Source organism: Arvicola amphibius, chromosome 5, assembly GCF_903992535.2.
Source record: "Arvicola amphibius chromosome 5, mArvAmp1.2, whole genome shotgun sequence".
In the NCBI taxonomy this organism is placed as follows: Eukaryota; Metazoa; Chordata; class Mammalia; order Rodentia; family Cricetidae; genus Arvicola; species Arvicola amphibius.
The window spans coordinates 56069961-56096688 of record NC_052051.1 but is presented as its reverse complement, the minus strand read 5'-3'; the positions used below and the strand labels follow the sequence as shown (position 1 = coordinate 56096688).

General features: G+C 43.0%; 1 protein-coding gene across 1 annotated transcript; it reads left to right on the top strand.

The window, feature by feature from the left end:
* Nucleotides 1-163: 163 nt before the first annotated feature.
* Chp1 (calcineurin like EF-hand protein 1) lies at nucleotides 164-26495 on the top strand. The gene is made up of 7 exons (XM_038329506.1): nucleotides 164-368; nucleotides 10124-10196; nucleotides 12635-12715; nucleotides 16181-16308; nucleotides 22151-22212; nucleotides 24043-24165; nucleotides 24622-26495. Exons 1-7 carry the CDS (start codon nucleotides 302-304, stop codon nucleotides 24673-24675), a joined length of 588 nt encoding a protein of 195 aa, XP_038185434.1. The 5' UTR covers nucleotides 164-301; the 3' UTR covers nucleotides 24676-26495.
* The last annotated feature ends 233 nt before the right edge of the window (nucleotides 26496-26728 follow it).

Below are 26728 nucleotides of genomic sequence, written 5' to 3'. Positions count from 1 at the left end.
CAGCTGGGGTTCCGGGGGCGGGGTCTGTCTCCCTGTGGACTCCCGCAGCCGCCGGGCTGATTCATTCCGGGCTCGAGCGCCAAGCTCTGACGTTGGCGCCTGCGCAGGGCGCGGCCTCGCTCCTGATTGGCTGGGGTCGGGCTGCCCTCCCCCGCCCGCCACCCCTGGTTTCCCTCCCCGGGCCGCAGTAGAAACAGTGCCCTCTCCCTTCTTGACCCCTGGCCCTTCCCTCCCTCCTTCCCTCTCGCCGCCGTAGCTTCTGGCGCTGCCGCTCCCGGAGGAGCACCCGCCACCAACGGTGATGGGGTCTCGGGCCTCCACGTTACTGCGGGACGAAGAGCTCGAGGAGATCAAGAAGGAGACTGGCTGTGAGTTCGGGGTGGGGGGTGTGGGGTGGGAAGGCGGCCGGGCGTCCCCGGCCGGCCTCGGTACTGAGGACGATCGTCGCTGAGGTCTTGATCTGGGTGCGGTGACTTTGTTGGGAGGGTCCCGCGCAGCGTCCGGTGCTTTGGGTAACCGAGGGCTAGAGGACCTGTGCGTTCATCTGTAGCTTCCCGGAGCCGGGATGTGGCCCCTCCGGTGCTGTCTTGCCTCAGAAGCCCGAAATCTCGATCCAGCCGCGGAGCACAGACACCACCCCTCCACTCTTGCCCTCTCAAGTCCGCGAATTTTCTTTCTTTAACGTTCCTCTCACAGAGGCAACCTGAACAGTAGGTAAAGGAGGAGCAAATCCAGGAAACCTGAATGGTTCCTGAAGAAAACGTAATACATTCCAGTGAGGTTTCTCAGTAAGGACCTAAAACTATTAAAATCACACGCAGGGGAGAATGAACTCAGAAAAAAAGATCATATAGTAAGGCTAGTGACCGGGGACTGCAGACTTGTAAGCAATCAGGAGTCCGAAAACCTGAGACTTTTTCATCTGAACCGTTGGAGAAAAGGCACGGGTATAGTGACCAGATTTTTAATGCTACAATGAGGACATTTGTCCTGTTTTCATACATATTGATTTCTGCCATGTTGCTGTATTTTATGCAGTTGATATTGAAACTGTATGTACTCCAAAATCAGTGAGTTTGTACCAGGAACAGATTTAAAAATATATATATATGTGTGTGTGTGTGTGTGTATATATATATATATATATATATACATACACACACACATATATATATATACACACACACATATACATATATGCTCTAGGTTCTTCCTTGTTAGCCTGAAAGAAGGAGCAACAGGGCTTTAGGAATTCAGAAACACTGAGAACACCATAGCTATGAAAAGCCCTTGATAATGTATGATACAGTTGTATCGCTACCACGCTTTCTCGGTGATCCTTTGGACTCTGGAGTTTTGTAAGCTGTGTCTTCACGATACTTGTCTTTGATAATAACGTGAGCGGCAAGTAACACCATGAAAGTAGTGCCTAGGGATCACTGGGCGAACTACAGAATTCTCTAGGAATGGAGTACTCGGATAAATTAAAAGTTGTCCTGGCTGACTGACAAGTTCAGCTTCCTAAAGTGTTCAAGCTGGAAGACTCACCTAGCCCACCTCCCGCTGCATTGATTTCCCATACCCTGCTGACATGTACAGCAGCTAAGCTTTACCGAGATCTTTAACCATGCTGACCCATCTACTTAACCAAGGTGATCCTTTTCTCAGTTTCAATTGAATGACAGAAATCACTTAGCTTTTTATAACTTTTATTTGACTACTCACCTTTATGGATATTTCGTGACTTATTCTGATTCCATGGCAGAAATACAGGCAACTGGATTTAGCAAGCATTTTACTACATTTTGTGGCCATGACCTGTGATCACACTTGGAAACATAATGACTTCTTTACATCTAGGATGACAGCCAAGTTAAAGCATCTGTGTTTAAAGAGTCACGTCACGAGGAAGTGTATGAGTATGGCACAAGCTATTGTTTTGTTGTCCTTTGTTTTTTTTTTTTTTTTTTTTAACACTTATTTATTTATTATGTATACAATATTCTGTCTGTGTGTATGCCTGCAGGCCAGAAGAGGGCACCATACCCCATTACAGATGGTTGTGAGCCACCATGTGGTTGCTGGGAATTGAACTCAGAACCTTTGGAAGAGCAGGCAATGCTCTTAACCTCTGAGCCATCTCTCCAGCACCCTGTCCTTTGTTTTTTTGACACAGGTCTTATTCTGTAACCCAGACTTACTTAGAATCTACTACATAAACAGGGTCTGGTGATGCATATCTTTAATTGCAGCAGAAACAGGTGGATCTCTTGAGTTCAAGGCCAGCCTGGTCTACATAACAAACTCCAATACAGCTAGGACTACACAGGGAAACCCTGTCTTTAGAGACAAGACAAAACAAACAAAAAAAGTTTCTCTACATAGCCCAGGCTAATTTCAAACTCATGGTAGTCCTTCTGCCTCAGCTTCCTGGGTACTGGGATTATAAGAAGAGCCATCATGCCAACTGAGGGAAAGCTGTTTTGCTTCATAGTAAATGGTACAGTAATGTCATTCCAGTTTTTTTTCATAAGTCCTGGCTGTAGGGCTGAGTTATTTTACCTTGTGACTCATGGACAAACCCCAAGTCATCATGGAAGAACTATTATCCTGGTCACCCAAGAGTGATTCAAGTATGAGAACGATTGTCCCCAAAGCCGGTGTATGTATTGACTGGGAAGGCCCTAATGAAACATATACACTTACTGAAACTTTGCAGTGTCTGTTTAGTATTTTAATAGGTGTTCAGAGCAGATGGTGGCAGAAGACACCCACAACCTGGCTGGGGACATAAGCCAAAGAGAGTTATGATTGGCGCCAGGACATAAGGAAGCCCAAATCTTGCAGCACCCACCTTCAGAATTTAGGGAAGAAAGTAACAAGCTGGCCTTGAGTTTAGGAATAGGATCTTGATACAAAAATGGATTCATTTTGTATAAATTAACCTAGAGTGTCTCTGTGTCCCAGCAACTGTTAGCCCATCAGCTACTGGGTCAATACTCTCTATACCCTCGGGGCTGAGTTGTGAGTTTATCTAGTTTGCACCCTTAGCAGAGGCTTGTTTCCTTTTCTTTTTTTTTCCTTTTCTTTTTTTTTTGTTTTTTTTGTTTTTTTGTTTGTTTGTTTTTCAAGACAGGGTTCCTCTGTAGCTTTGGAGCCTGCCCTGGAACTCGCTCTTGTAGACCAGACTGGTCTCGAACTCACAGAGATCCGCCTGTCTCTGCCTCCCAAGTGCTGGGATTAAAGCCGTGCGCCACCACCGCCCGATCCTTTTCTTCTTTATCTTTTTTCCTTTAACAGGTTCTCTTGTAGCCCAGACTATCCTCAAATTTAAGAACCTATTGCTTCAACCTCCCAAGTACTGGGATTACAAGTGTGTCAACTCCACAGAATGCCTTTAATCCCAGCACTCGGGAGGCAGAGGCAGGTGTATCTCTGAGTACAAAGCTTGTCTGGTCTACAGAGTAAGTTCCAAGCCAGCCAGGACTACACAGAAAAACCCTGTTTTGAAAAACAAGCAAAAAAAAAAAAAAAAAAAAAAAAAAAAAACCAGATGTGGAGGCAGAAGCAGGTGGATCTCCAAGTTCCAGGCCAACCAGGGCTACATAGTGAGACCCTGTCTCAAAAAGAAAAAAAAACAAAAAACAAAAAACAAAACAAAAAAAAAAAAAAAACAGAAAAACCTTTGTCGTTGTAAAACACCTGCTATATTTAGCTTTTGTTCTATCACTTTTTTTTTCACATTTCTGCATTTTTATAAGTCAGTACATTTGCATGAATGATGTCATTGGAGGGAGGTAATGGTGTTTCTGTCTTGTCTCTTACTGAATTGGTCAGTACAGAAGTTTCTGTAATGACCCTTAGTTCACTTATCCAGAGGAACAGCCTGGCTATGGATTGCCAAAAAGCTTAACTTTGAGCAAAGGTTCATTCCAGCTAAATAGTGGTGAATGCAGATTGGTTATTTTTAGTTTCTGCCCTCTGGTGTGTGTCATGTGGGTATGGGCAGGGTGTTGAACAGGGTAGGAAGTGAGTTGGACAGACCGGTGAGGTTTTGTTTGTTTGGAAGGGTGTAGTGTATGAAGGGGGTGGGTCTCTCTAGTTCCAGCGGAGGACAACCCCGACAGAGGCAGCTGCTTGAGAACATTTCTTGAAGCTGAGCTTCTGGGTGCTCCTGCCTCCTTCTGGGGCCCCGTCCTGTCCTCTCCCTGTCACCCCACATTGTCAGAAGATTCTGTGTGGGCAGAGGATTCTCCTGTGTCCTGTTTCGTCTTACTGAGTTGGAAATGCACAGATACTACCTTATAGCAGATTGGGAATAATTTGTAAAGTTTTGTGCTCTTCTACTTTTTCCCAGAATTCCTCTTTCTGGCTAGAAAGGGGTAGGGAGAGCTGTGTGTCAAGGTAGAGATCAGAACTCTGAAGGAGTAGAGCCTTATGAATGAGGAAGGGGCTCAGAGCACAGACTACTTGAAGTTTACATAGACATTCACTGCCCCTAGGAGCAGCTGCAGAGATAGAAGCTGTCTTTTGAGTTTAAGCAGAAAAATACTATGCTACAAAATAGTAATACACATGTTAACCTGCAGTAAATACTATTACGGAGGAACGTGAGCAGATACCTGAGGTTGTATGTCACGTATCGTGACCTGGCCTGAACAAATCAGATTCAAAAGATTAGAATTCATACCAGCTGTGGTAGCTTATTTTATGCCTGTAAACTAGGGTTCTGAGTTCAAGGCCAGACTAGACTCCATAGCAAGATACTGTCTTTCGCTCCTCTGGTAAAGGTGCTTGCCAGCAACCCTGATGTCCCAGTTTTGATTCCTAGGACCCACATGGTGGAAACTCTGCCAAGTTATCCTTTGCCCGTCATGTGTGGACTGTGGCACAAATGCATGTGAACATGTGTGTGCATACATATACATAACTCTAATTTTTAAAATAAAAGAGGGTCGGAGAGGTGGCTCAGCAATTAAGAGTGCTCGCCATTCTTACAGAGGACCCAAATTGGTTCTCTGCACCCACATGTCAACTCACTATTATCTGTAACTCCCTTTTTGGGTTTCTGTTAGCACTAATCTCACACATGCTACCCATACATACATTCTGGCAAAACACTCTTAAAAAGAAATAAATAAATCTTACAGTCTCAAACAAAACAGCAGGAGTAACAACCACCTGAACAAAACAAAAAACTCAGATGTTCAGATTTTGTACTATAAACTTTAAAATATACTGAAAAGTTGACAGTAAATGATGCCCAATACTCGTTCTTATTGTTTTGTTTTTCAAGACAGGGTTTCTGGCTGTCTTAGAACTTGCTCTGTAGACCAGGCTGGTCTTGAACTCAGAGATCCACCTGCCTCTGCTTCCTGGGTGCTAGGATTAAAGCTGTATGCTAGCCACCACTGCCCTGTCCCCATACTTGTTCTTATTTAGTACATGTTGTTACAGTTTTGCTGTGTTTGCTTTATATGTCATTTTCTGTTCATTAACCTCTTTATTTCTTTCGGTGTAAGGGATTGAACCTAGAGCCTGGCTTTTATGCATGCTTAGAAAGGGATGTACCATTGAGTTCTACCTCCAGCCCTGATGTTTGGTTTGTTTTTGTTTTTGTTTTGAGACAGGGTCTTACTGTGTAACCCTGGTTGACCTGGAACTCTTTAGTCAAGCTGGCATTGAACTCACAGTACTTTACCCTTAATTACTTTCGTGTTTTGTAACAGGAAGAGGAAACATGTAACTTGTTAACCACGGTGCTGTCATCTGTCATCGTTCCTAAGAAAGTTAATAGTGACTTTTTATTACCTGCTGGTCAGTAATACTAAAGTTTGCCCTGTTCTGAGGAGATACATTTTGTTTGTTTGGTTGGTTCACTTTGTTCTTTTGTTGGACTGGACTTGGAAGCCATTCCTTGAGCATGCCCTGAAGCACTTCTACTGAGGTCCATCCCCTGCTTATTTTAGAAAATACCCTTTTGGTTTTCAAGATAGGGTTTCTCTGTGTTCCTGACTGTTCTGGAACTCGCATTGTAGATCAGGCGGCCTCAAACTCAGATTTGACAGTCTCTGCCTCCCAGAGTGCTGGGAGTAAAGGCGTGCGCCACCACTGCCCAGTGGTCTCTTAATTCTTAAGAGATTAGGTTAGATCTTGACGTCCTTCTGTCGGAGAAACGTCGGGCTGTGGAAGGTAAGGAGGCCTGGTGAGGGTGCAGGCTCATCTCCGCAGTCCCCACGTGTCGTCTTCATGTGGGTCAGATGATGGCAGAGTGATGCCACTCTCCAACCTTCATGCTTCCCCTTGCCGACCACCGTGGTGCTTTTGTGTCCGTGGACTACCTTTCTTCTCTGGACACGAGGCAGAAATGATAGAAAGCTCTGAACTCGGGGTGAGCAAGGTATAAAATAATCACTTGTTCATCAGCAGAGTGACTGCAGCTTCATTGGGGCATATTCGTAGTCATAGTCTAAGGGAACTGCTACCTCCTGAATGTTAGAGGTTTTAGGTATCTGTCTGGTTAGTTTAGCCCCTTCAGTGAGTTTGGTTTTACTGGACACATGTCCTGCCTTTATTCCTGGCAGTTCTAATACTTTCATGCACGTGGATTGTGTAGCTCTTTTAAAGGTAGATGAAGCCAGTGTGATGGTCCATGTGTGTAATACTAACACTGTGGGGACGGAGGCAGGGCTGCAATTCAAGCCTAGCCTAGAGTGAGTTTAAGGTCACTTTACTTTGGAGGTTCCTTTATATTCTTTGTCCCAAGGCATTTAGCACCCTTGCTCGTTGAGACGGGTTTCTCTGTGTGGCCTTGGCCGTCCAGGAACTCCCTCTGTGAACCAGGCCTCAATCTCAGAGATCGCCTGCCTTTGCCTTCTGAGTTAGCACCTTGATATTTACAAAGCTGTGTTTAATTTTATCATCATAACATATTCAAAATATAAGTGATAGGTTCAGATATGCGCATACTGAGAATGTTAATAGTTGACATTTGGTTGTATGTTTTGCCATTGATTTCCATATGGGTGAGTTTGTCCTGGAAGATAGCAGTTTCTTACATTTGTAAAGCTACTTTTAAGTGCATGCTTATTATGTATAGATCAGCAAATTATGACTTCCAAAAGCTGTAAATTGATTTTCTTCATAAAAAATGGAGTGTAATGACACAAGTCCTTACCAAAGGAGTTTTTAAAAAACATACATAGAACAAGATGGCTCCGTTTATGTTCTTCTGTAATAAATATCTAATAATTCATTTATTAGTTTTAGGAGTTGTATTAGATTGTGACATTTGCCTTAATTTATGGTCCTGGCATGGGAGATTGGGGGCTTGGGTGTTAGGAAAATCACATTGCATGTTTGTTCCATTTACATTTTATCATGTGTATAATGTTAAAATAATGTGTAAATATAAAATACCCTAAACTGATATGTTAATGTAATTTGATTTTTTTTATATTAACCAATAATCTGAAATGTGAGAGAGACTCTGAACACTAAAATCTTACCTAGCAAACTAAACATTATAATTACTTAAAACTCCTCAGAGGCTAGAGAAGAGCCCAGTGGGTAAGAGCACTTGCTCTGCGAACAGGACCTCAGGTGCAAGTCCCCAGCCACATGGAGAGGCAGGCATGTCTGTAACTGCCTAGAGTTCCACAGTCAACCAGCCAGTCTGGCCGTAGTGGTGAGCTTCCAGTTCAGTTCCTGGAGAACCGTTCTGGCTTCTGCATGTGTGTGCATGAATACATGCACTCACACACACCACACATATCATACATACTACACACAGAGAAAATTGTGCAAAACCAGGATGGAAAAGATGGTTCCATGGATGAATGCATCCTGCTCTTCCAGAAGGCCTTGAGTTTGGTTCCTAGCATCCATGTTGGGCAGCTCACAACCACCTGTAGCTCTAGTCTAGGGGCTCCAATTCCTCTGGATTTTGAGGGCATCAGCACTCACTTGCACAGACCTAGAAACATAATAAAAAAATAAACATTTTAAAAATACTCAACATCAATGTGAAAGGTCATGAGCTACTAATTGAAAATTAAGCTATTATGGAACTGAAGAGATGGTCAGTAGTTAAGAGCACTGGTTGCTCTTCCAGAGGACCCAGCTTCTATTCCCAGCACCTATATGGCAGCTAACAACTGTCTGTAACTCCTGTTCCAAGGAACCTGACATCCTCATAGAGACATACATACAGGCAAAACACCAATGTACATAACATAAAAATAAATAAATTATTAAAAAAAGAAAATTAAGCTATCAGATTTAAGTACACAAATGATATTAGATGGAAAATTAATAAAATGGAAAAAATGTTGAGATGGTAAACAGATTTCTTTTTCCAAACTTTTTGGGAAATATAGTTATTCTTTAACTGGCTTAGTTTTGCTCAACAAAGGAATTTATTAAAAGAGTAGCCTTTGAGGCCAGATGCCAGGCCTGGAAAAATTGATCAGATTCCTAAAGAAAGCAGCTGTGCCTGGCATGGTCAAGAAAGTGGAGCGAAGTTAGCATAGCAGTATAAACTGTCCCTTCAGGCGCTCCTGAAGGGATGCGGAGGTGATACTAATAGTTAACTCGGTGTGCTTTCCGAACGCCAGGCGCCTTGCCAAGCCTTTTCCTTTCATCAGCTCCTCACATTCCCGCTCACTTACCCCCTGTGGAGCCGTGAATGGAATTAGAATCTGTCTACCTGGCTGTCCTGAGTGTGTGCCCCGCTCACTTAACCAGTGTGGCGCCATGAATGGACTTAGAATCTGCCAGCCTGGCTGCCTGGCAACAGAGTCCCCACCTGAAGCTTTCAGCAGCCGTACCCCTGATGGAGGGGAGCCGGTTGCCTCCTCCTCTGCTCTCTGCACACCTTAGTTCTCCCAGCTCCATGTCAAAGAGGAAGCTAATGCCAAGAAGGTCACAGCTGCCCTGGTGTGCCCTCTCCTCTCCTCTCTGCCCCATCATTCACTTCCTGTTTCACCCCCTGCCTTGTTTACTTTGTTTCATTGTTCCTAACACAGTGAGTCCAGTGTTGTTGCTTGAGCTCCAGGAGGACAACCACAGAACCACACTTCCCTTAACCCTTATTGCCTAAGGGGTGCAGCTGAGACAAAGTCTGAAACTGTAACCTACTGGGGCTGTAGTCTTTTGGCCTGTGGTCACTGCTTTCTCCCCTCTCCACAGTCTGCTAGAAGACTGTTTCCCAGCAATGTGTTCCCACTGTTGTGTTGGGCGTCTGCAGTTACAAACTGCTCTTAGCTGTCCTGGAGTCAGACAAGATGAGGAGCACTGCCTTCTCTTGTAGATGTCATCTGGTCACAGCAAACAAGCCGATTCCAGGTTGTGGTGGTCTGTCACCTGATGAAGTCCTGAAGAAGAGGTGACATTGTAGATGCTTGGTACAGAAGGAAACCAGACTTTAAAAACAAAATTGTTTGATGTGCCCCCAGTATTTACTTCAACGTTATCTACTTAGAAATTGCAGTCTGAAGAGCCAAGCTAACTAATAGGTTTGAGTTGGATTGGTTTTTATCCTTTAACTTTATTTCACTTGGAGTGGTGTGTGTGTGTGTGTGTGTGTGTGTGTGTGTGTGTGTGTTAGGGATCATACTATTAGCAGATACTCTGCAACTGACCTGTAGTCTTTGCCTCCAACACTTTTTTAAAAAAAGAAATTCTATAATTCTCCTCCTCCTCTTCCTCCTCTTCATTCTTCTTCTTCTGGTGGCAGGGGTGGGATGGGGGAGGTGGGGAAAGTTTTAAGACAGGGTTTCTCTGTATCCATGGCTGTTCCGGAACTAGCTCTTGTAGACCAGGCTGGACTTGGACTCACAGAGATCCACCTGCCTCTGCCTCCCGAGTGCTGGGATTAAAGGCCTTTGCTACCACTGCCTGGCCGCCTATACTTCATTTTTAGAGCCAGTTTTCATTGCTTTTGATTTAGTTTCTTTTGCAGCTCCTCCTCCTCTTTTTTTTTTTTTTTTTAATTTGCTGTTTTGACATTCTAGAAAAGCTTCGCTGCCCCTCCTAAACCCCACACTAAAGCATGTGGTGGGTTGTGGGTGTAGTGTAAATGCATGTCTACTTCTTCAATTGGTACTAATTTTGTGCTCTTTAGTTTCCCACAGTCAGATCACGCGCCTATACAGCCGGTTCACCAGCCTGGACAAAGGGGAGAATGGGACTCTCAGGTGAGTACTTCCTTTCCCCCCCAAAACCAGGAACTCCCTAGCAGCTGTCTTTATCCCAAGGGTAGGCACACTAAGTGTCTTGCATTTGAGGGCAAGGACCACTTGGGCCATGGTGTCTACAGATTATTGGTCCACCGAGGAATTAAATAAGCCAGACCAGTGATGCTAATTCATGGCTAGACTTTTGCTGCTCTCTTCCAAACTCCCTATAAGTTTAGGTGGCTACTGTTCTAGTCCTATGGGCTGAATGTGGTAACACATGCCTGTAATCCCAGTACTCAGAGGCTGAGGCAGGAAACTCATGTGTTCAGGCTGGTACTCAGCTACCTTGCTGTAATAATAATAATTAAGAAACAATGTGTGAGGGGGCTGGAGAGATGGCTCAGTGGTTAAGAGCATTGCCTGCTCTTCCAAAGGTCCTGAGTTCAATTCCTGGCAACCACATGGTGGCTCACAACCATCTGTAATAGGGTCTGGTGCCCTCTTCTGGCCTGCAGGCAGACACACAGACAGAATATTGTGTACATAATAAATAAAATAAATATTAAAAAGTGAGGATCTTTCTTACAAAAAAAATTTTTGACTTAAAGTCTTAGATTTAAACTACTTCTGCCCTTTAGTTGTGATGAGGGCAAGTTACTTTGCATCTCTAATTCAGTTTCCTCAGCTCTACAAGGGCACAGATAAAATATGGCATGAAAAAGGGTGTGATACTATATCAAGTTGGAGCAGTAGATCTGCGCAGGATGTATGTGTAATAAATGTCATCATAGCCTCTATGTTATGTGAGGCTGATTGCTCTTACCACGTTCAAGGTTAAATCTTTAACGGGTCTCATGCTTGAAAGAGTTATTTCCTCTTTCTTTCTTTCTTTCTTTCTTTCTTTCTTTCTTTCTTTCTTTCTTTCCCTCCTTCCCTCCCTCCTTCCCTCCCTCTCTCCCTCCCTCCTTCCCTTCCCCCCCCCCCCCCCGCCTCTCTTTGTTTCTTGGGAAACCATGGGAGAGTCTTGCTCTGTAGTTCAAAGTGTGCTAGAACTCATATAGCTCAGGCTGGCTTCCAAGTTCTGAGACCATAGGTGTGATCCACTATGCCCTGTTGTTGCATGAGTTCTAATTGGTCTTAATAATAAAAATCCAGAGCCAGGGCTGGAGAGATGGCTCAGTGGTTACGAGCTATGCTTGCTCTTCCGAAGATCCTGAGTTCAATTCCCAGCAACCACATGGTGGCTCACAACCATCTGTAATGAGATCTGGTGCCCTCTTCTGGCCTGCAGACGTACATGCAGACAGAATACTGAGAATACTGTATACATAATAAATAAATTTAAAAAACAAAAAAAACCCAGAGCCAGATATTGGGGTAAATGCTGAAAGATCAGAGAGACAAAGGAGCAAGCCACAGCCCACTCTTACCTTTCTAACTCCTCAGCTGAAAAAGGGCTGAGCACCTGTCTCCTCCCACCGTATATACTTCTCTCCATCCAGCCATATCATTTCCTGTCTTGTCTGTTCAGACCTCCAGACCTCTATGGTTAACTAGTGGCTAGCTCTTCTCTCTGGTCTTCAGGCAAACTTTATTTTTTAGAGCACAGACAAAAAATATCACCATACCCTGTAGTTCTTTTCTTGAATGGAAACATCTCAAGAATTTCTTGCATCTTTCTGGGTGATGGTGGCGCACACCTTTAACCCCAGCACTTGAGAGACAGGTGGATCTCTGAGTTCGAGGCTGGTCTGATCTGTACAGTGAGTTTCAGGACAGCCAGAGCTGTTACACAGAGAAACCCTGTCTTGAAAACCAAAAAAAAAAGGATAGAAATTCTTGCATTTCATAGGTGATTTAGCTCTTCCCAAGCAAGTGTCTTCAGGTTCCTCCAGCTGCCTGCTTCTCCATTCAAGCTCTGTGGTAGATGATTGTGTCTGTTTGCTGTTCTCAGGGCCAATTAACAACTACAAAATGGTAATGTTCAAGAAATCATTTACTAAGGAACAACTTAACTATTTGCTCATTGTTTGGTTTATTGATATGACTTGTTTGCTGAACTTACTGGAATGTAGCAAGATTAAATCTAGCTTCATTCACATCTGAGTTGGTACAAAACCCACTTGGCAGATATTCTAATTACTTGTATAATGTGCCTCAGAAGTAATTTCAGGAGGCAGTATTCTTTTTTTTTTTTTTTTTTTTTTTTTTTTTTGGTTTTTCGAGACAGGGTTTCCCTGTAGTTTCTAGAGTCTGTCCTGGAACTAGCTCTTGTAGACCAGGCTGGCCTCGAACTCAGAGACCCGCCTGCCTCTGCCTCCCGAGTGCTGGGATTAAAGGCGTGCGCCACCACCGCCCGGCAGGAGGCAGTATTCTTACTAGGTTGTACTCTGTTGGCTTTAAGAAGTTCATGTCAGAGGCCAGTGGTCTCTAGATTAAGGTGATTCTCTTGGCAGCCGGGAAGATTTCCAGAGGATTCCAGAACTTGCCATTAACCCACTGGGAGACCGGATCATCAATGCCTTCTTTTCAGAGGGGTGAGTTGGAATGGCTGTGGTTGGACAGCCCTTGGGTTTGGCTCCTTCTTTTGTTGTCTGGCCTCCATTAATTGCTAATGTAGAATAATGATAGTTGTCATTTTAGATTATGGTTATTCAGAGTTAAATTGTACATCCCTAATTTTCATATCTAGATTATCTCTTGTTCCACCCTCCTTGATTTTTTTCTTGTATTACTTGTGCGTGTGTGCGTGCGTGCATGCGTGCGTGTGTGTACACCACCTGTATAGCGCTATCAGAGAGTATTAGATCTGCTGGAACAGGAATTGTAGATGGATGTGAGCTGTCATGTTGGTGCTGGGAATCAAACCTGGTCCTCTGCAAGAAACACAAGAGCTCTTAACCATTTGGTCATCTATGCAGCTCCCTGTTTTACATTTTTTAATGTTAAAAGTTGAAGTCTAGCACATAATTTGCAGCACACAACACATTACTGCTGTTAAAGTGTTAGACAGGACCTCCGCATTTGTGGTCATTTGCTCCTCCCTTGATACCGCCTCCCCTCCAAGCTATTTCTGGTTGTTTCCTTTGTTTTTGAGATGGGAGCTTTCATTGTATAGACCAGGCTAGCCTCAAACTCACAGAGTTCTGCACACCTCTACCTCCTGAGTTCTGGTATTAAAAGTATGCTCTTGCTGCTCTTGCTGTTCCATACCTGCTTTTTTTTTTTGGTGGTGGTGCTGAGGATCAAGCATATGTATTGATGTATGCTAGACAAATGCTTTACCACTAAGCCATTTCCCTAGCCCTCTACCCACGTTCTCATAAATACCCTCCCTTCTCCCTTCTTTTCTCTCTCCTTTCCTTGGTCCTCTCCTGCTGATATTTATGAGATCATATATACATAAACACAGGCATATAATACATGTATACATAGTCTTTTTCACATTACATATTACAGAAATGTGTGTGTGTTCACATACTCTATTTTTTTAACTTTTTGACGGTAAATTGCATTCATTTACCTCTGAATGCTTCATTCAGTATTTGTTTGCTTAGAAGTCATCCCTTCTAAAACTTAATCTTTTTTAATGTTACTCTTTTATTTTGAGATAGAGGTTTTTTAAAGATTTATTATGTATACATATATATGTGTGTATGTATGTGTGCATGTGTGTACATAGCTATATATAGCTATACACACACACACACACACACACACACCTATAGCTTGCTCTTATGGCTTACTCAGCCTGTTTTCTTTCTTTCTTTCTTTCTCATCACCCCAAGAGAGAGTCTGTCTGTATATTCCTGCTGTCCTGAAACTGTGTGTAGGCTGGCATAGAGCTCAGAGATCTGCCTGCCTTTGCCTCCAAAGACATGAACCACCATTGAGCTTCATTCAGCCTGTTTTCTTATGCTAGCCAGGACCATGGGCCCAGGGTAGCACCACCCACAATGTACTGGGCCTTCCCATGTCAGTCACTAATTTTAAACATACCTCGAAGGCATGCCTACAGGCCAGTCTGGGATTTTTCTTCCTAAATGACTCTAGTCTACATCAAGTTGCTATAAAAACTAGCCAGGATCTGGATGGTGATGATGCACACCCTTTATCCCAGCACTTGGGAGGCAGACATGAGCAGATCTCTGTGGAGTTCAAGGCCAGCCTGCTCTACAGAGCTATTTCTAGGACAGCTAGGGCTGTTACACAGAAGAAACCCTGTCTCGAAAAACAAACAAACAAAAACTAGCTGATAAACACATGGTCCGTAGTCATACATGCCAGCAAAATACCCATAAACAGAAAAATTTTGCTTTTTTCTTTAAATCAAGTAATAAAATTCAAGACCAGTTAGATCAGAAAGGGTGACAGGAATCCAGTCAGACCAAGATGCACTCAATTCAGAGTCCTGTTGAATCTAAACAGTCTTCTGCTCTTCACTTTGCCTTCCTTGCCACCTGAACCAGTCACGTGTTCTTTGCGAGCCTGCAGAGCATTGCACCCCGTCCAGACACGTTTTACACAGAAGTACTTTATACATAAACCGTTTGCAACGTCAAATAAATTCTCTACAGTCATTTTGTCAGCTTCTTTTTCAGAGTTCCTTAGTCACCATCAGTTTCCTCTTCTACTACTACTACTTCTTTTCCTCCTCCTTCTCCTCCTCCTCTTCTTTTTTAAAGCATGTATTTATTTTGTGTGTATGTAAATTAAAGGACAACTTTCAGGAGTCAGTTTTCCTCTGCACCAGTTGGATTCTGGGGAATGAACTTAGATCACCAAGGCTTGGAAAGAGCCTGCCCCCACTGAGTCCTCTCACCAGCCCTGTAAGTCTGTTTTGAAAAGCAAAGCTGTATTTGCTCTGACTTTGGTCACTACCCACCACCTTCTCTGGTCTGCTGCTAAGAGTATCGTGGCCTCTGTGGCCAGGCATACACAGCCTGTGCCACTGCTTCCTGTTCTTATCAGACATGGCTTGTATTTTATTGTCTTAAAAAGGAAGAATTTTTCTTTTCTTTTTTGTTTTGTTTTCTTTTGTTCAGATTAAAATTTGATAGTAGAACATAGGTGTTTTATTCTGTCACATAGACATTGTGCTAATAGCATTACCCTCATGCCCCAGGCACATGGTCAAGTGTTAATCCATATTACTTGGTTGTTCAGAGCTTCCATGAGGAGTGTGGCTCGATGAAGGAAACAAAGCTTACCCTTTTGAGCTAGCCTTCCCTTGATCTCTCCCATTAGTAGGTCTCCAAACTGTGTCTACCTGACACTTAGAGACATTTACACTAAGAGACCAGAGGCTTTTTTTTTTTAACCCTCTATTTTCTTTTTGAAACATGGTCCCTTTTGCGGTACAAAATGAACTCAAATTCAGAATTCTCCTACTGCCGCCTCCTAAATGCTAAGGTTATCCAGCTAAGACTGGGAGTTTGTTTTGTTTTTGTTTTTTTGATACAGGTTCTTGCACTGTATAGATTTGGCTGACCTGGAACTATGTAGATCAGGCAAGCCTTGAATTTATAGAGATCTACCTGTCTCTGTCTCCAAATGCTAAAATTAAAGGTATGTGTCACTATGCCTGGCAGAATTTTTTGGGGTAGCTCTAGGAAGCAGGCCGCCTGAGACTGATATGATTGTCTTAAGTAAACAAGTCACATGGGTCACCCTATAACCGTTAAAAAATTCACTTATTCAATTTTAAAATTTTCTTTGTGTTATTGCTATTTTATTTTTTATCTCTATCTCTCTGTCTCTCTGTGCATGTCTGTGCATGCGTGTGTGTGTGCGTGTGCGCACACGTTACAGGCATGCATACATGGAGGTCAGAGGACAACTTCCAGGAATCAGTTCTCTCCACTGTGTGGGTTCTGAGGATTAAACTCAATCATCAGACTTAGCAGGAAATAGCTTTACCTGCTGAGGCCTCTCAGCATCAGCGCCCCTGAATTTCTGAGCCCACCTGGATTGACATGGTGATCTGTTCTGTTTCCCAATAGAGAGGACCAGGTAAACTTTCGAGGATTCATGAGAACTTTGGCCCATTTCCGACCCATTGAGGATAACGAAAAGAGTAAAGATGTGAATGGACCTGAACCACTCAACAGCCGAAGCAACAAACTGCACTGTAAGGAGCATCAGTTGTGTGGCTTAACGTATCATCTGTGAGCTCGTTTACTCTGTCGCTTTATAAAAGCAGAGTGCTAAGTGGTCAGACGGTGGAGATAAGCTGAGTGGGAATTCCTGGTTTACCATTTTTTGCCCATGAGACTTTGGACAGGTTACCTGAGATCTTTGGGCTGCAGTTTTCTCTTGTGGAAAATGAGATTATTAAGGGATTTTATAGATCATTTTCATAGCTCATTCATTGATTTTGGTGCTGTTAGAGATGGAACATATGTTTCTTAGGCTAGCCTCAAACTTACTATGTAGCTAAGGCTGGTTTGAATTCCTTCTTCCATTATTTTCACCTCCCATGTGCTGAGATTACTGGCGTGTAGCACCACACCTTACTTTTGAGGGGTTATAATAGAGCCCAAGGCATAAAGTGTGCCAGACAAATACTTTTACTGCTGAGCCACATCTGTAGTCCCCACTGAGAGATTCTTCTTCCTCTTATAAAATTAATATATGTCAAGTACTTCAAACAGTACCTTGTATATACTGGTACTGTATATATTCAGTAAGTGTTACCACTATTATAATTCATTATCTCTTGTACACCAGGCACTCTAGAAGGTACTAGAATGACAACGGGGAGTATGGGATCAAGCCCTTGGCACTGCCTATGAGAGATTATGTTGGTCCTCCATCTCTTCTGTTAGTAGATTATGGATTTGACTAAAGTTCCAGTAATAGAGGCAATGTTTAATTTTCTTTGCCTGTTACCTCTTGCCTCCTTTCTTTAGATACTTATTAGGTTTCCTTCTGCCCCTGTTAGTTCATGGACTATCGCCCAATATCTTACTAGGTTTCCTCCTGCCCTTGTTAGTTCATGGACTATCACCCAATATCTTACTAGGTTTCCCTCTGCCCCTGTTAGTTCATGGACTGTCGCCCAATATCTTACGACACTTTTCCAGGAAGTTGAAGTTGAATGTCTACTTTCTTTCTTTCTTTTTTTTTTTTTTTTTTTTTTTTGGTTTTTCGAGACAGGGTTTCTCTGCAGCTTTAGAGCCTGTCCTGGAGCTAGCTCTTGTAGACCAGGCTGGTCTCGAACTCACAGAGATCCGCCTGCCTCTGCCTCCCGAGTGCTGGGATTAAAGGCGTGCGCCACCACCGCCCCGCGAATGTCTACTTTCTTTCAACACAAGTTGATATTGAAATTATATGAAACTAATTGAGCCCAACCCTGCCTTGAAAGAATGCATGGTGGAGCCGAGGAGTTTGTGAAGCCACAGATTAAATGGAGCCCATGATGATTTAAAGCTACTAGAGGCTTTTAAATATTAGAACAAATACAAATAAGTTAGATTACATAATTCTGCATTTTGTATATTTGACAAATGCCTCATTAAGTTCTAGTTGGTGGCTGTTGGCCTTTGCTCGTCTTCTTGGGAGGAATATGTGTTCCCTTTTGTTGGCATTTATGGCTCAGTTTGAGAATCACTGAAGTGAATCTTGTTCTTTAGGCCAGGGAAGATTTTTGAACAAAAGTGCTAAAATACTGTTGAGCTTTACCATAGCATTATGGTGCTTGACAAATGGCATAAAATTTCAATAGAAGCAAAGCTGGATACAGACAACAGAATTATGTGAATAATCCTCATGTATATTATAGACTACACTAGAAGCCACATTTTCTCCCTTAGTACCAAGTATTGTTTGGTTCATGCAAAGCCTTCTCGCTGTGGGTTGTTGGTGTTTTTATTTATTACATTATTTTTACTTGTTCTCTAACCAGAATCTCATATGTAGTCCAGGCTGGTCTGGAACTCAGTGTGTAATCAAGGCAAGTCTCAAACATAGGACTGTCTTCCCCACTGCCTCCTGAGCACCACTGTGTCCAGCTTTGATTAATGTTTTAGCATATTTCTAGTATATGCCTACCTGGTCTTAATACTGACTTGAGACCAGGAGTTAATGAATACCTGGAGAAGTCAGTTGTAGTTTGGAATCTAGGAAAGTACACATGGTTTAACATTTCCTTTTACTTTAAACTACTTATGTACTCATTCTTCTTTGTTTTTTGCTTTTTGAGACAGGGTTTCTCTGTAGCGTTGGAGCCTGTCCTGGAACTAGCTCTTGTAGACCAGGCTGGCCTTGAACTCCCAGAGATCTGCCTGCCTCTGCCTCCTGAGCGCTGGATTAAAGCCGGGAGCCACCAAGTCCCACTACTACCACTTGGTAGTTATTGTTTTCTTGAGTGTGGGCCTGCTGATGTAAGTTGTGTCATGTTTTAATAAAAACATTAAATAACAGGATGTGGTATTTGGTCAAAGAACAATCCTAAACCTTAAATTGTTGAGGGGCACAAGTGATCAACCGAGAACCCAGCTATATATCCGTATGAAACATAACCCATTTGTGTGGCACTCAGAGTCACAGGTGCCTGCCCAGGAGACATTTTGAGAAGAAAATAAATTTTTCTTTACACAGTCACATATTCCTTTGGCCGTGGACCCAGGGGCTGGAAAGGATATTCCACAAGAACCTCTGTTCTTGAAGAGGAAACTGTAGCTTCTCCTGAAACAGTATTGTCTATGTATCAACACTGATCTCTCTCTCCCTCTTCTCTTTTTTTTTAAGGCAGGGTCTCACTGTGTAGCCTTGACTGGCCTATAATTCAATATATAGTCCAGGCTGGCCTCAGACTCAACAGAGGCCTGCCTGTCTCTGCCTCCCAAATGTTAGGATTATCCAGGTGGTGATGTCACACGCCTTTAATCCTAGCACTTGAGATGCAGAGACAAGTGGATCTCAGAAAATTCGAGGCCAGCCTAGTCTACAAAGCAAGTTCCAGGACAACCAGGGCTATACATAGAGAAACCCTGTCTCGAAAAAGAATAAAGAAAAAAGAAAAATGTTAGCATTAAAGGTATGTACCACCATACACTATTGAGAATCTCTTTTAAAAAAAAAAAAAAAAAAACAGAACAAAACAAAAACAAAATATTTATCAGAAGCTGAAGATATGGCTCACAGGTTAGAAACACTAGCTGTGCCATGCAGTGATGGCAAACACCTTTGATCCCAGCACTCATGCAGGTGGATCTCTGTGATTTTGAGGCCAGCCTGGTTTAGAGAGTGAGTTACAGGATAGCCAAAGCTACAGAGAGAAATCCTGCCTTGAAAAACAAACAAGCAAAAAGCAATAACTATTCTTGCAAAGAAACATTCCATGTTCCATTATGAGCACCTACAGGGCTGCTCACAACCTTTTGTAACTCCGGTCCCAGAGAAATCCAAGAGCCTCTTCTGACATTTTTGGGTACCAGACATGTGCATGGTGCACAGACAAACTTGGAGACAAAAACTCATACATGTTAAATAAATAAACTTTTCTTTTTAATCAAAAACAATGCTTCTGGGGGCTGGAGATACGGCTCAGCATTTAAGAGCACAGAATGTTCTTCCGAAGGACCCAGGCTCAATTCCCAGCACCCACATGACAGCTCATAACTGTCTGTAATTCCAGTTGTAGGGGATATGACACCCTCACACAAACATACATGCAGGCAAAACACCAGTGCACAGGCCCGGCAGTGGTAGTGCATGCCTTTAAACCTAGCACTTGGAAGGCAGAGGCAGGAGGATCTCTGTAAAACCAACCTGGTCTACAAAGTGAGTTCTTCGACAGCCAGGACGGTTACACAGAGAAACCCTGTCTCAAAAAAAACAAAAAACAAAAATATGATCTTGGCTGGACAGTGGTGACACATACCTTCAGGCTGAAGCAGGTGAATCTGGGTTCAAGACCATTCTGATCTACAGAGTTAGTTTCAGGACAGGCAGGGCTACAAAGAGAAACTTTGTTTCAAAAAACAAAATAAAAAAGAAATTTATAAAGATCTCCTTCCCATTGGTTCACAACAATATGAGTATAATTAACAGTAATGAATTATAATCTTAAAATAGTTAATATTGCAAATTTTCTTACATTTTTTTTTAGCTACACACACAGAAAAAAATCACCAAGTCATAACCATGTATACCTGTTATTCCAAATCCTTGGAGACTGAGGCTGGAGGTTCACAAATTCAAAGTCAGTATGGGCAACGTATCCAGACTTTGTCTGAAAAACAAAACAAAAATCATTAAAAAAAAAAAAAAAAAAAAAAAGAGCCTGGAACCTGCAAGGTATGGTAGAACATGCCTTTTGTAATAGCAGGCAGATCTCTGAATTTGAGGCCAGCCTGGTCTATATAATGAGTTCCTGTTTCAAAACAGAAAGGAGTCAAAGAAATGATTCAGTGGGTAAAGACACCTGCACCAATCCTGATGACCCAAGATCAGATTCCAGAGCTCATGTGGTAGAAAGAGAACCAACTCTTGCATGTTATTCTCTGACGTGTGCTTTCCTCAGTATCTGAATGAACACACACACACACACACACACACACACACACACTGTTAAGAGTATTTGCTGAGCCGGGCGGTGGTGGCGCACGCCTTTAATCCCAGCACTCGGGAGGCAGAGGCAGGCGGATCTCTGAGTTCGAGGCCAGCCTGGTCTACAAGAGCTAGTTCCAGGACAGCCTCTAGGAACTACAGGGAAACCCTGTCTCGAAAAAAAAAAAAAAAAAAAAAAAAAAAAAAAGAGTATTTGCTGTTCTTCCAGAGGACCTGAGTTCAGCTCCCATTTATTTTATTTTTGCTTTTGAGACAGGGTCTCGTGTAGCCTAGGTTGGCCTGGAACACTCTGTGTACCTGAGGTTGTCTATATATCCCTGATCCTCTTGTTTTTACCTCTCAAGTTCTGGGGTTATAGGGTGTATCACTATACCTAACTTGGCAGACCAGGCATGGTAGGTCAGGCCCATAGGCTGAAGCAGGAAGATTGCTGTGGATTAGAGGCCAGCCTGGGCCGCATAGTTTCAGGCCAGTGTAAGCTCTAGAGCAAGCCCCTAACTCAAAAGACATAATAAATAGCCTGAAATAGCTTTCTTGAAGTAGTTTAAAATCCACCTGAATTGGGTTATGTAATAATCCCTTCTCCAGTAAATTCATCTCTTACTCCTGCAAAATCACCTAGTGTTCTCAAACACTGTTGGCACAGTAGGCCTTCACCAGCATGGCAGAAGCCTGAAGAGATTTTACTCTTCTGCATTCTCTCTCTTAGATTGACATAAGCCTGCTTTCTGAAAGGCTTATGGGCTGGGCGATGGGGCTCACGCCTTTAATCCCAGCATTTGGGTGGGAGTCAGAGACAGGTGGGTCTCTGTGAGTTCAAGGCCAGCCTGGTCTACAGAGCGAGTTCCAGGGCAGGCTCCAAAACTATAGAGAGACCAAAAGAAAAAAAAAAGTAAAAGGCTTATGTATTGTTAAAGAGAGAGCCATAAGAAAGGCGGGGCGGGGACTGAGAGATGACGGGCCAAGGGCACTTGCTGCACCATCCAAGGACTGGAGTTCATGAGCCCCACTTGAATGACAAGTCAGGTATACTGTGCACACTCATAACTCCAGCTCTGGACGGTAGGGTGGGGATATACAGGCATCAGAGTCTTGTTGATTTTATTAAAAACTCTGGGTCTTGCTGGGCACTTAGGAAGTGGAGATAGAAAGTTCAAAAGTTCAAGCTGTAGCTGAGAATCAAGCTTAAGGCCAGCTTCAGCTACATGAGAATTCTGTCTCAAGCAAAAAGAAAAAGCATTCCAGTTCTTTCCTAAGGAAGAGTAGGATCTGAATTCTGACGTAAGTTCTATATATTGGATGTCAGTCTTCTGTCTACTGTCCTTTGTTTGCTCAGCTCCTTGAGAAAGGACAAAGCACTGCAGATTGCCCACTGACTTCTTGTGTTTTCCTCCCAGTTGCTTTCAGACTGTATGATTTGGATAAAGATGACAAGATCTCCCGTGATGAGCTGTTACAGGTAAGGGGGAGACCAGTTTCGGAACAGTGTGTCTTTGGGACCCTGGCTTTACTGTCATGGGCAGCAGTTCTTTCTTTTTAGTAACCATTCATTTAGTCCCTGCCTTGGAGAGAATCCTGTTGCAGATAAAAAGCAGAGAAGGCCTGGAAACCCTGGAAATGGGTCACTAAGTCTTCATGGATGGCAGTTGCCACCACTGAACACCTGACTGTCTCTGTGGGGCTGAGTGACAGAGGGGAATACACAGTGCGGCTAGGGCATTTATTAACAGATCAGCTTGATAGCAATAATTTAATCCCAAGGACTCTGAAGTAAATTCTGTTTAGTCTTTCTGTAGACTTGGTATCAGAGTTAAGGGACTGTTGTCACCATCTGCCGAGTTAACCCATGTCCATTACTGGTTATCAGGGAGGACAGAAGAGAGCATTGTATCCCCTAGAACTAGAATTAGAGACAGTTGTGAGCCACCATGTGGGTGCTGGTCATGAAATCCCCTCTTCCTCTGGAAGAGCAGCCAGTGCAATAACTGAGCCACAGCTTGTAGGGGTTTTGTTTGTTTTTTTTGAGACAGAGTTTCTCTGTGTAGCCTTGGCTGTTGTGGAACTTGCTCTGCAGATCAGGTTGGCTTCGAACTCGCAGAGATCCATCTGCTTCTGCCTTTAGAATGTTTAAAGGCATGTATCACCACCACCCAACAAAACTTTTGGCTTTTAAGAATTGGTTGATACCCCCTGTCTTGAGAAAACAGAACAAAAGAATTGGTTGATAGCTATTTAAGGTAGCATATATAATTGGTAATAGCTACTTGACAAGCTAAGGAAGATTGCTGGAGTCGAGGCAATTAAGGCCAGCCTGAGCAGCAAGTCTGTCTAAAAAGTAATCCTCCTTTACTCCCCACCTCAACAAAAATAGTTGGTAAAAAATAGAAACCCACTGCTCATGCAATTTAATATTTCCAGAAGATGTAAAGGAGTAGAGAAAGAAAGGCCTGTGAGCCATTAGGCAAGAGGACATTGAAGTTACTTGTTTAAGGTACCATGTTTGCATATGTATGGTACGGGGCCTTGTGTTTACTAGGTAAGCATTCTCCCACTGAGTACTATCTCAGACACCCTCATTTTTTATTATAATTGTTTATTTGTTTTTGTTTTTCCAAGACAGGGTTTCTCTGTGTAAACAGCCTTGGCTGTCCTGGAACTCTCTCTGTAGACCATGCTGGCCTTGCACTCTGCCTCCTGAGTGCTGGGATTAAAGGTGTGCGCCTGGCAACACCCCCATTTTTTGAAAGATCTTCACTAAGTTCACCCAAACTGGACTCAACTTGTAATTGTCCCACATCAGCCTCCCAAGTAGTCTTCAGGGAGAGTTATGTGCTATAGCCTATAATAAAGGCTTAATTCCCCCGCCCATGGAGGACTGCTTTTGGATTCCAGAATAGCCCACCAAACTGACTGACTTCAGTAAAAAACTATTTTGCCCGGTGCAGTACACCAGGGATAGATTGTCTGGGTTTCACAGTATCTGAGTCTCCCAACTTCAGCTCAGTTCTGGTATGGAATTTATAATGCATGTGATGTATCTCACAGCCCCATTATGGCTGTTGTGCCAGCAGACATCATGCCTGTAGTCTAAGCAGAAGGTATCTGTTTCTGTCCATATGGCGAAGACACTTCGTGACTTTGCTGGAGTTCAGTCGCTTCCTTTTTTAGAATGGCCTAGATAAGAAGCTAAGGATTTCACTTCTCTAGCTGGTAAATTTGAAGGAATCAAAGGAAAGGAGAGTTGAGGCGGCTTTTTCTCAAGTCTCCTTTAAGACTCTCGGTCTTGCAGGTACTGCGAATGATGGTTGGAGTGAACATCTCAGACGAGCAGCTGGGCAGCATTGCTGACAGGACCATCCAGGAGGCTGACCAGGATGGGGACAGTGCCATATCCTTTACAGAGTTTGTTAAGGTCTGTCCACCACCACCTGATTTTTTTCCTTTCAAGTTCTTTTTATTAGCATATATTTATTATTTACAGTGGGTTTTATTACAATATTTTATACATATATATTTTTGATCGTATTCATTTTATCCCCTTGCTTGCTGATTCCCTTATTTTTCTCAACTTATCTTCTTTTTTGTTCATGTCTTTTTGAACATGAACATGAAGATAAGAGTTTAATTGGGGTTACTTAAAGGAACATGGGGAACTTATGAAAGGCTATACTACTGAAGAAAATGTCTCTTCCCGGCACCTGGCACCCGTTAGCGCCCTGTGCAACCTCAGGGAGGGGTGTGCCTTTTTGAGCCTTTTCCCTTATCATTTGGTATTAAGTTAAATCCTGTTGCATAAGAGGAAGAAGGGTGCTCAGAATGCTCATAATCTTCATGATAATTTTTTTTTTTTTTTGATTTTCAACTCCAGGTTCTGGAGAAGGTGGATGTAGAACAGAAAATGAGCATCCGGTTTCTTCACTAAAGGACAGGGACCAAATTATTCTTGCTTTCTAGTATTTAAGAACTGGAACTTCCTTCTGTCTGTCTGCCCCACCCCCATCCTGTTATTCCCTTTTCCCATAAAACTACTGCTCTTGCATGACAACCCGAAGTCTCTCCTGTCCACACAGACTTGCCTTTGGTGTATAAACAGGGCGTTCAGAATGGTACCCTCAGTCTATTTCTGTTCAGTATGCAGCCACCAGGTCTCTATTGTAAGTATCATCTTCCCCTGTTTTGCTGCTGAATCCCATGCATCCATCCTGTCTGAGGAAATGAGATAGGGACTCATATCAAGAACCAGCAAGCAAAGCTCCCACTGGATGGAGACCATACCCGTGCTGCCTTTCCTTCATCGAGCCTCCTTTTCCTGTCCTTTACTTCCTACTTCCCTGTCACCCAGCCTTCTCTCCATTGGTCTTTGAGCCTTCCTCCTTTTCATCCAGATTCCCTGTGTTCTGCTAGACTCCAGGCTCTGCTGTCAAATATGTCTCTGATTGGCAGGATAGTGAGTGGTCTGGTGGTTTATATCTACCTTCTCCTGGATGTGTCTTTGGGGCACTGCTGTCCGGGAGCTTTTCGTCAGCCAGTACAACTCCTGCACTGCTCTCGTCACAGGGCTTATGAACAGAGATGTTCCTGAAAGGAGGCGTCACGGTGAGGCTTGTAGAGCCATGTCTCCTAGGTGGTTTCCCCAGGTCTCTCTACCTCTGGCTTTTTATTTTCAACATATTTATATGGCCTCTTTTCTGAGTACAGTGTTGACATTCAGAATTAGTCTTATGCCTGCCAGTTTGCTTCTTTTTGGGAACTTGTCGCCAATAGAGTGGCCGTTATGACAGTACAGTAGGGGGCCTTCTTGTAGTTTTCTAAAGGGGCTAGGCACCCCGGAGAGCTGCCCACATTCACCCTGCAGCATGGGCTATGCCTCAGTGTTCTGTACACTGGAAGACTCTTCATATTTCCAAACAGAAAGACAAGTGTTGTGGAAGTGCCTGACTCATCTCAGTCCTAAAGAATTAGAAGAATTAGATTGTCCTCAGTGTCTTAATGTTTTGCACAAAAATCCGAATGAATTTTCTACTTGGCAAATTTTAATGCTGGCAGCTGTGCAGTCAGTTTATGAAGCAGTGAATGTATTGTCTCATGAACGTCCTCAATCACATGACCGTCCAGCTCCTTGTGCAGACCACTGCAGATCCCTTCCGAGCATTAGGCCTGGCCCTGGTGACACCAACTGACGTGATATTAGAGATTGTTGAGTGACCCAGCTCAACTTTTGGGCCAATGTCAGCGTGGTTTAGACCTCACTGAATCAGGCTGCTTCTGTCCTGTGTCTGTAAATCTGCTCTTGGCTGGCTTTCTCTGCTGTTGCTCGCTTGCTTGCTTCTTTGCTTTGGAAGGCTATCCAAGATGTATAAACAGTTCTTTAGGAAAAAAATTGCTATTAACTCAAACAAAAACACTGCAAAAGGAATGGGTAAAGGTGATGCAGGGGAGTGGCTAGGGTGGATGGCTGGAGTCTACATGAATTGGGGAATTCTTTATGAAATATCTGTCTGACTTTGTGATCAAATGATGTAATATAAGAATTGTATAAAAAGGAAGAATTGTGTGATACTGATCTGAGAAGTACTTCAGAGGCTTCTTGATTTACATATTTAAAGTTTCTAAGATTATGCCCCCCCTTGGCTGTGTAGCAAACTGTTTTAATCCACAGTTGTGCCTTATTGTCCCATTAAAATTGTATTCCTCAATCCATCAATAAATTAATTGTCAATTAAAACAAAAGAATTTGGTTGACTTTTATCTGTTTTATATCAATTTTATGTAACTCAAGAGTCCTAAATTTGAAATAATATAGTGTCTCCCTCTCTTGGATTTATGCTTAGAGTATCAGTTTGCAGTTATCCATTACTTCTGTGTGGGCCTGTGACACAGAGATGTTCATCTGGGGCTCATCATCTGTGACCCCTTAACATTAAATTCCAAGTCAGATCCAGTATACTTTCTTTCTTGTCTCATAGAAAAAAAAT

Coding starts and splice junctions, on each gene's coding strand:
- Chp1 (XM_038329506.1), top strand. CDS start 302: ATGGGGTCTCGGGCCTCCACGTTACTGCGGGACGAAGAGCTCGAGGAG. Junction 12,716..16,180: donor AATGCCTTCTTTTCAGAGGG/GTGAGTTGGAAT, acceptor GTTTCCCAATAG/AGAGGACCAGGTAAACTTTC. Junction 24,166..24,621: donor CCTTTACAGAGTTTGTTAAG/GTCTGTCCACCA, acceptor TTTCAACTCCAG/GTTCTGGAGAAGGTGGATGT.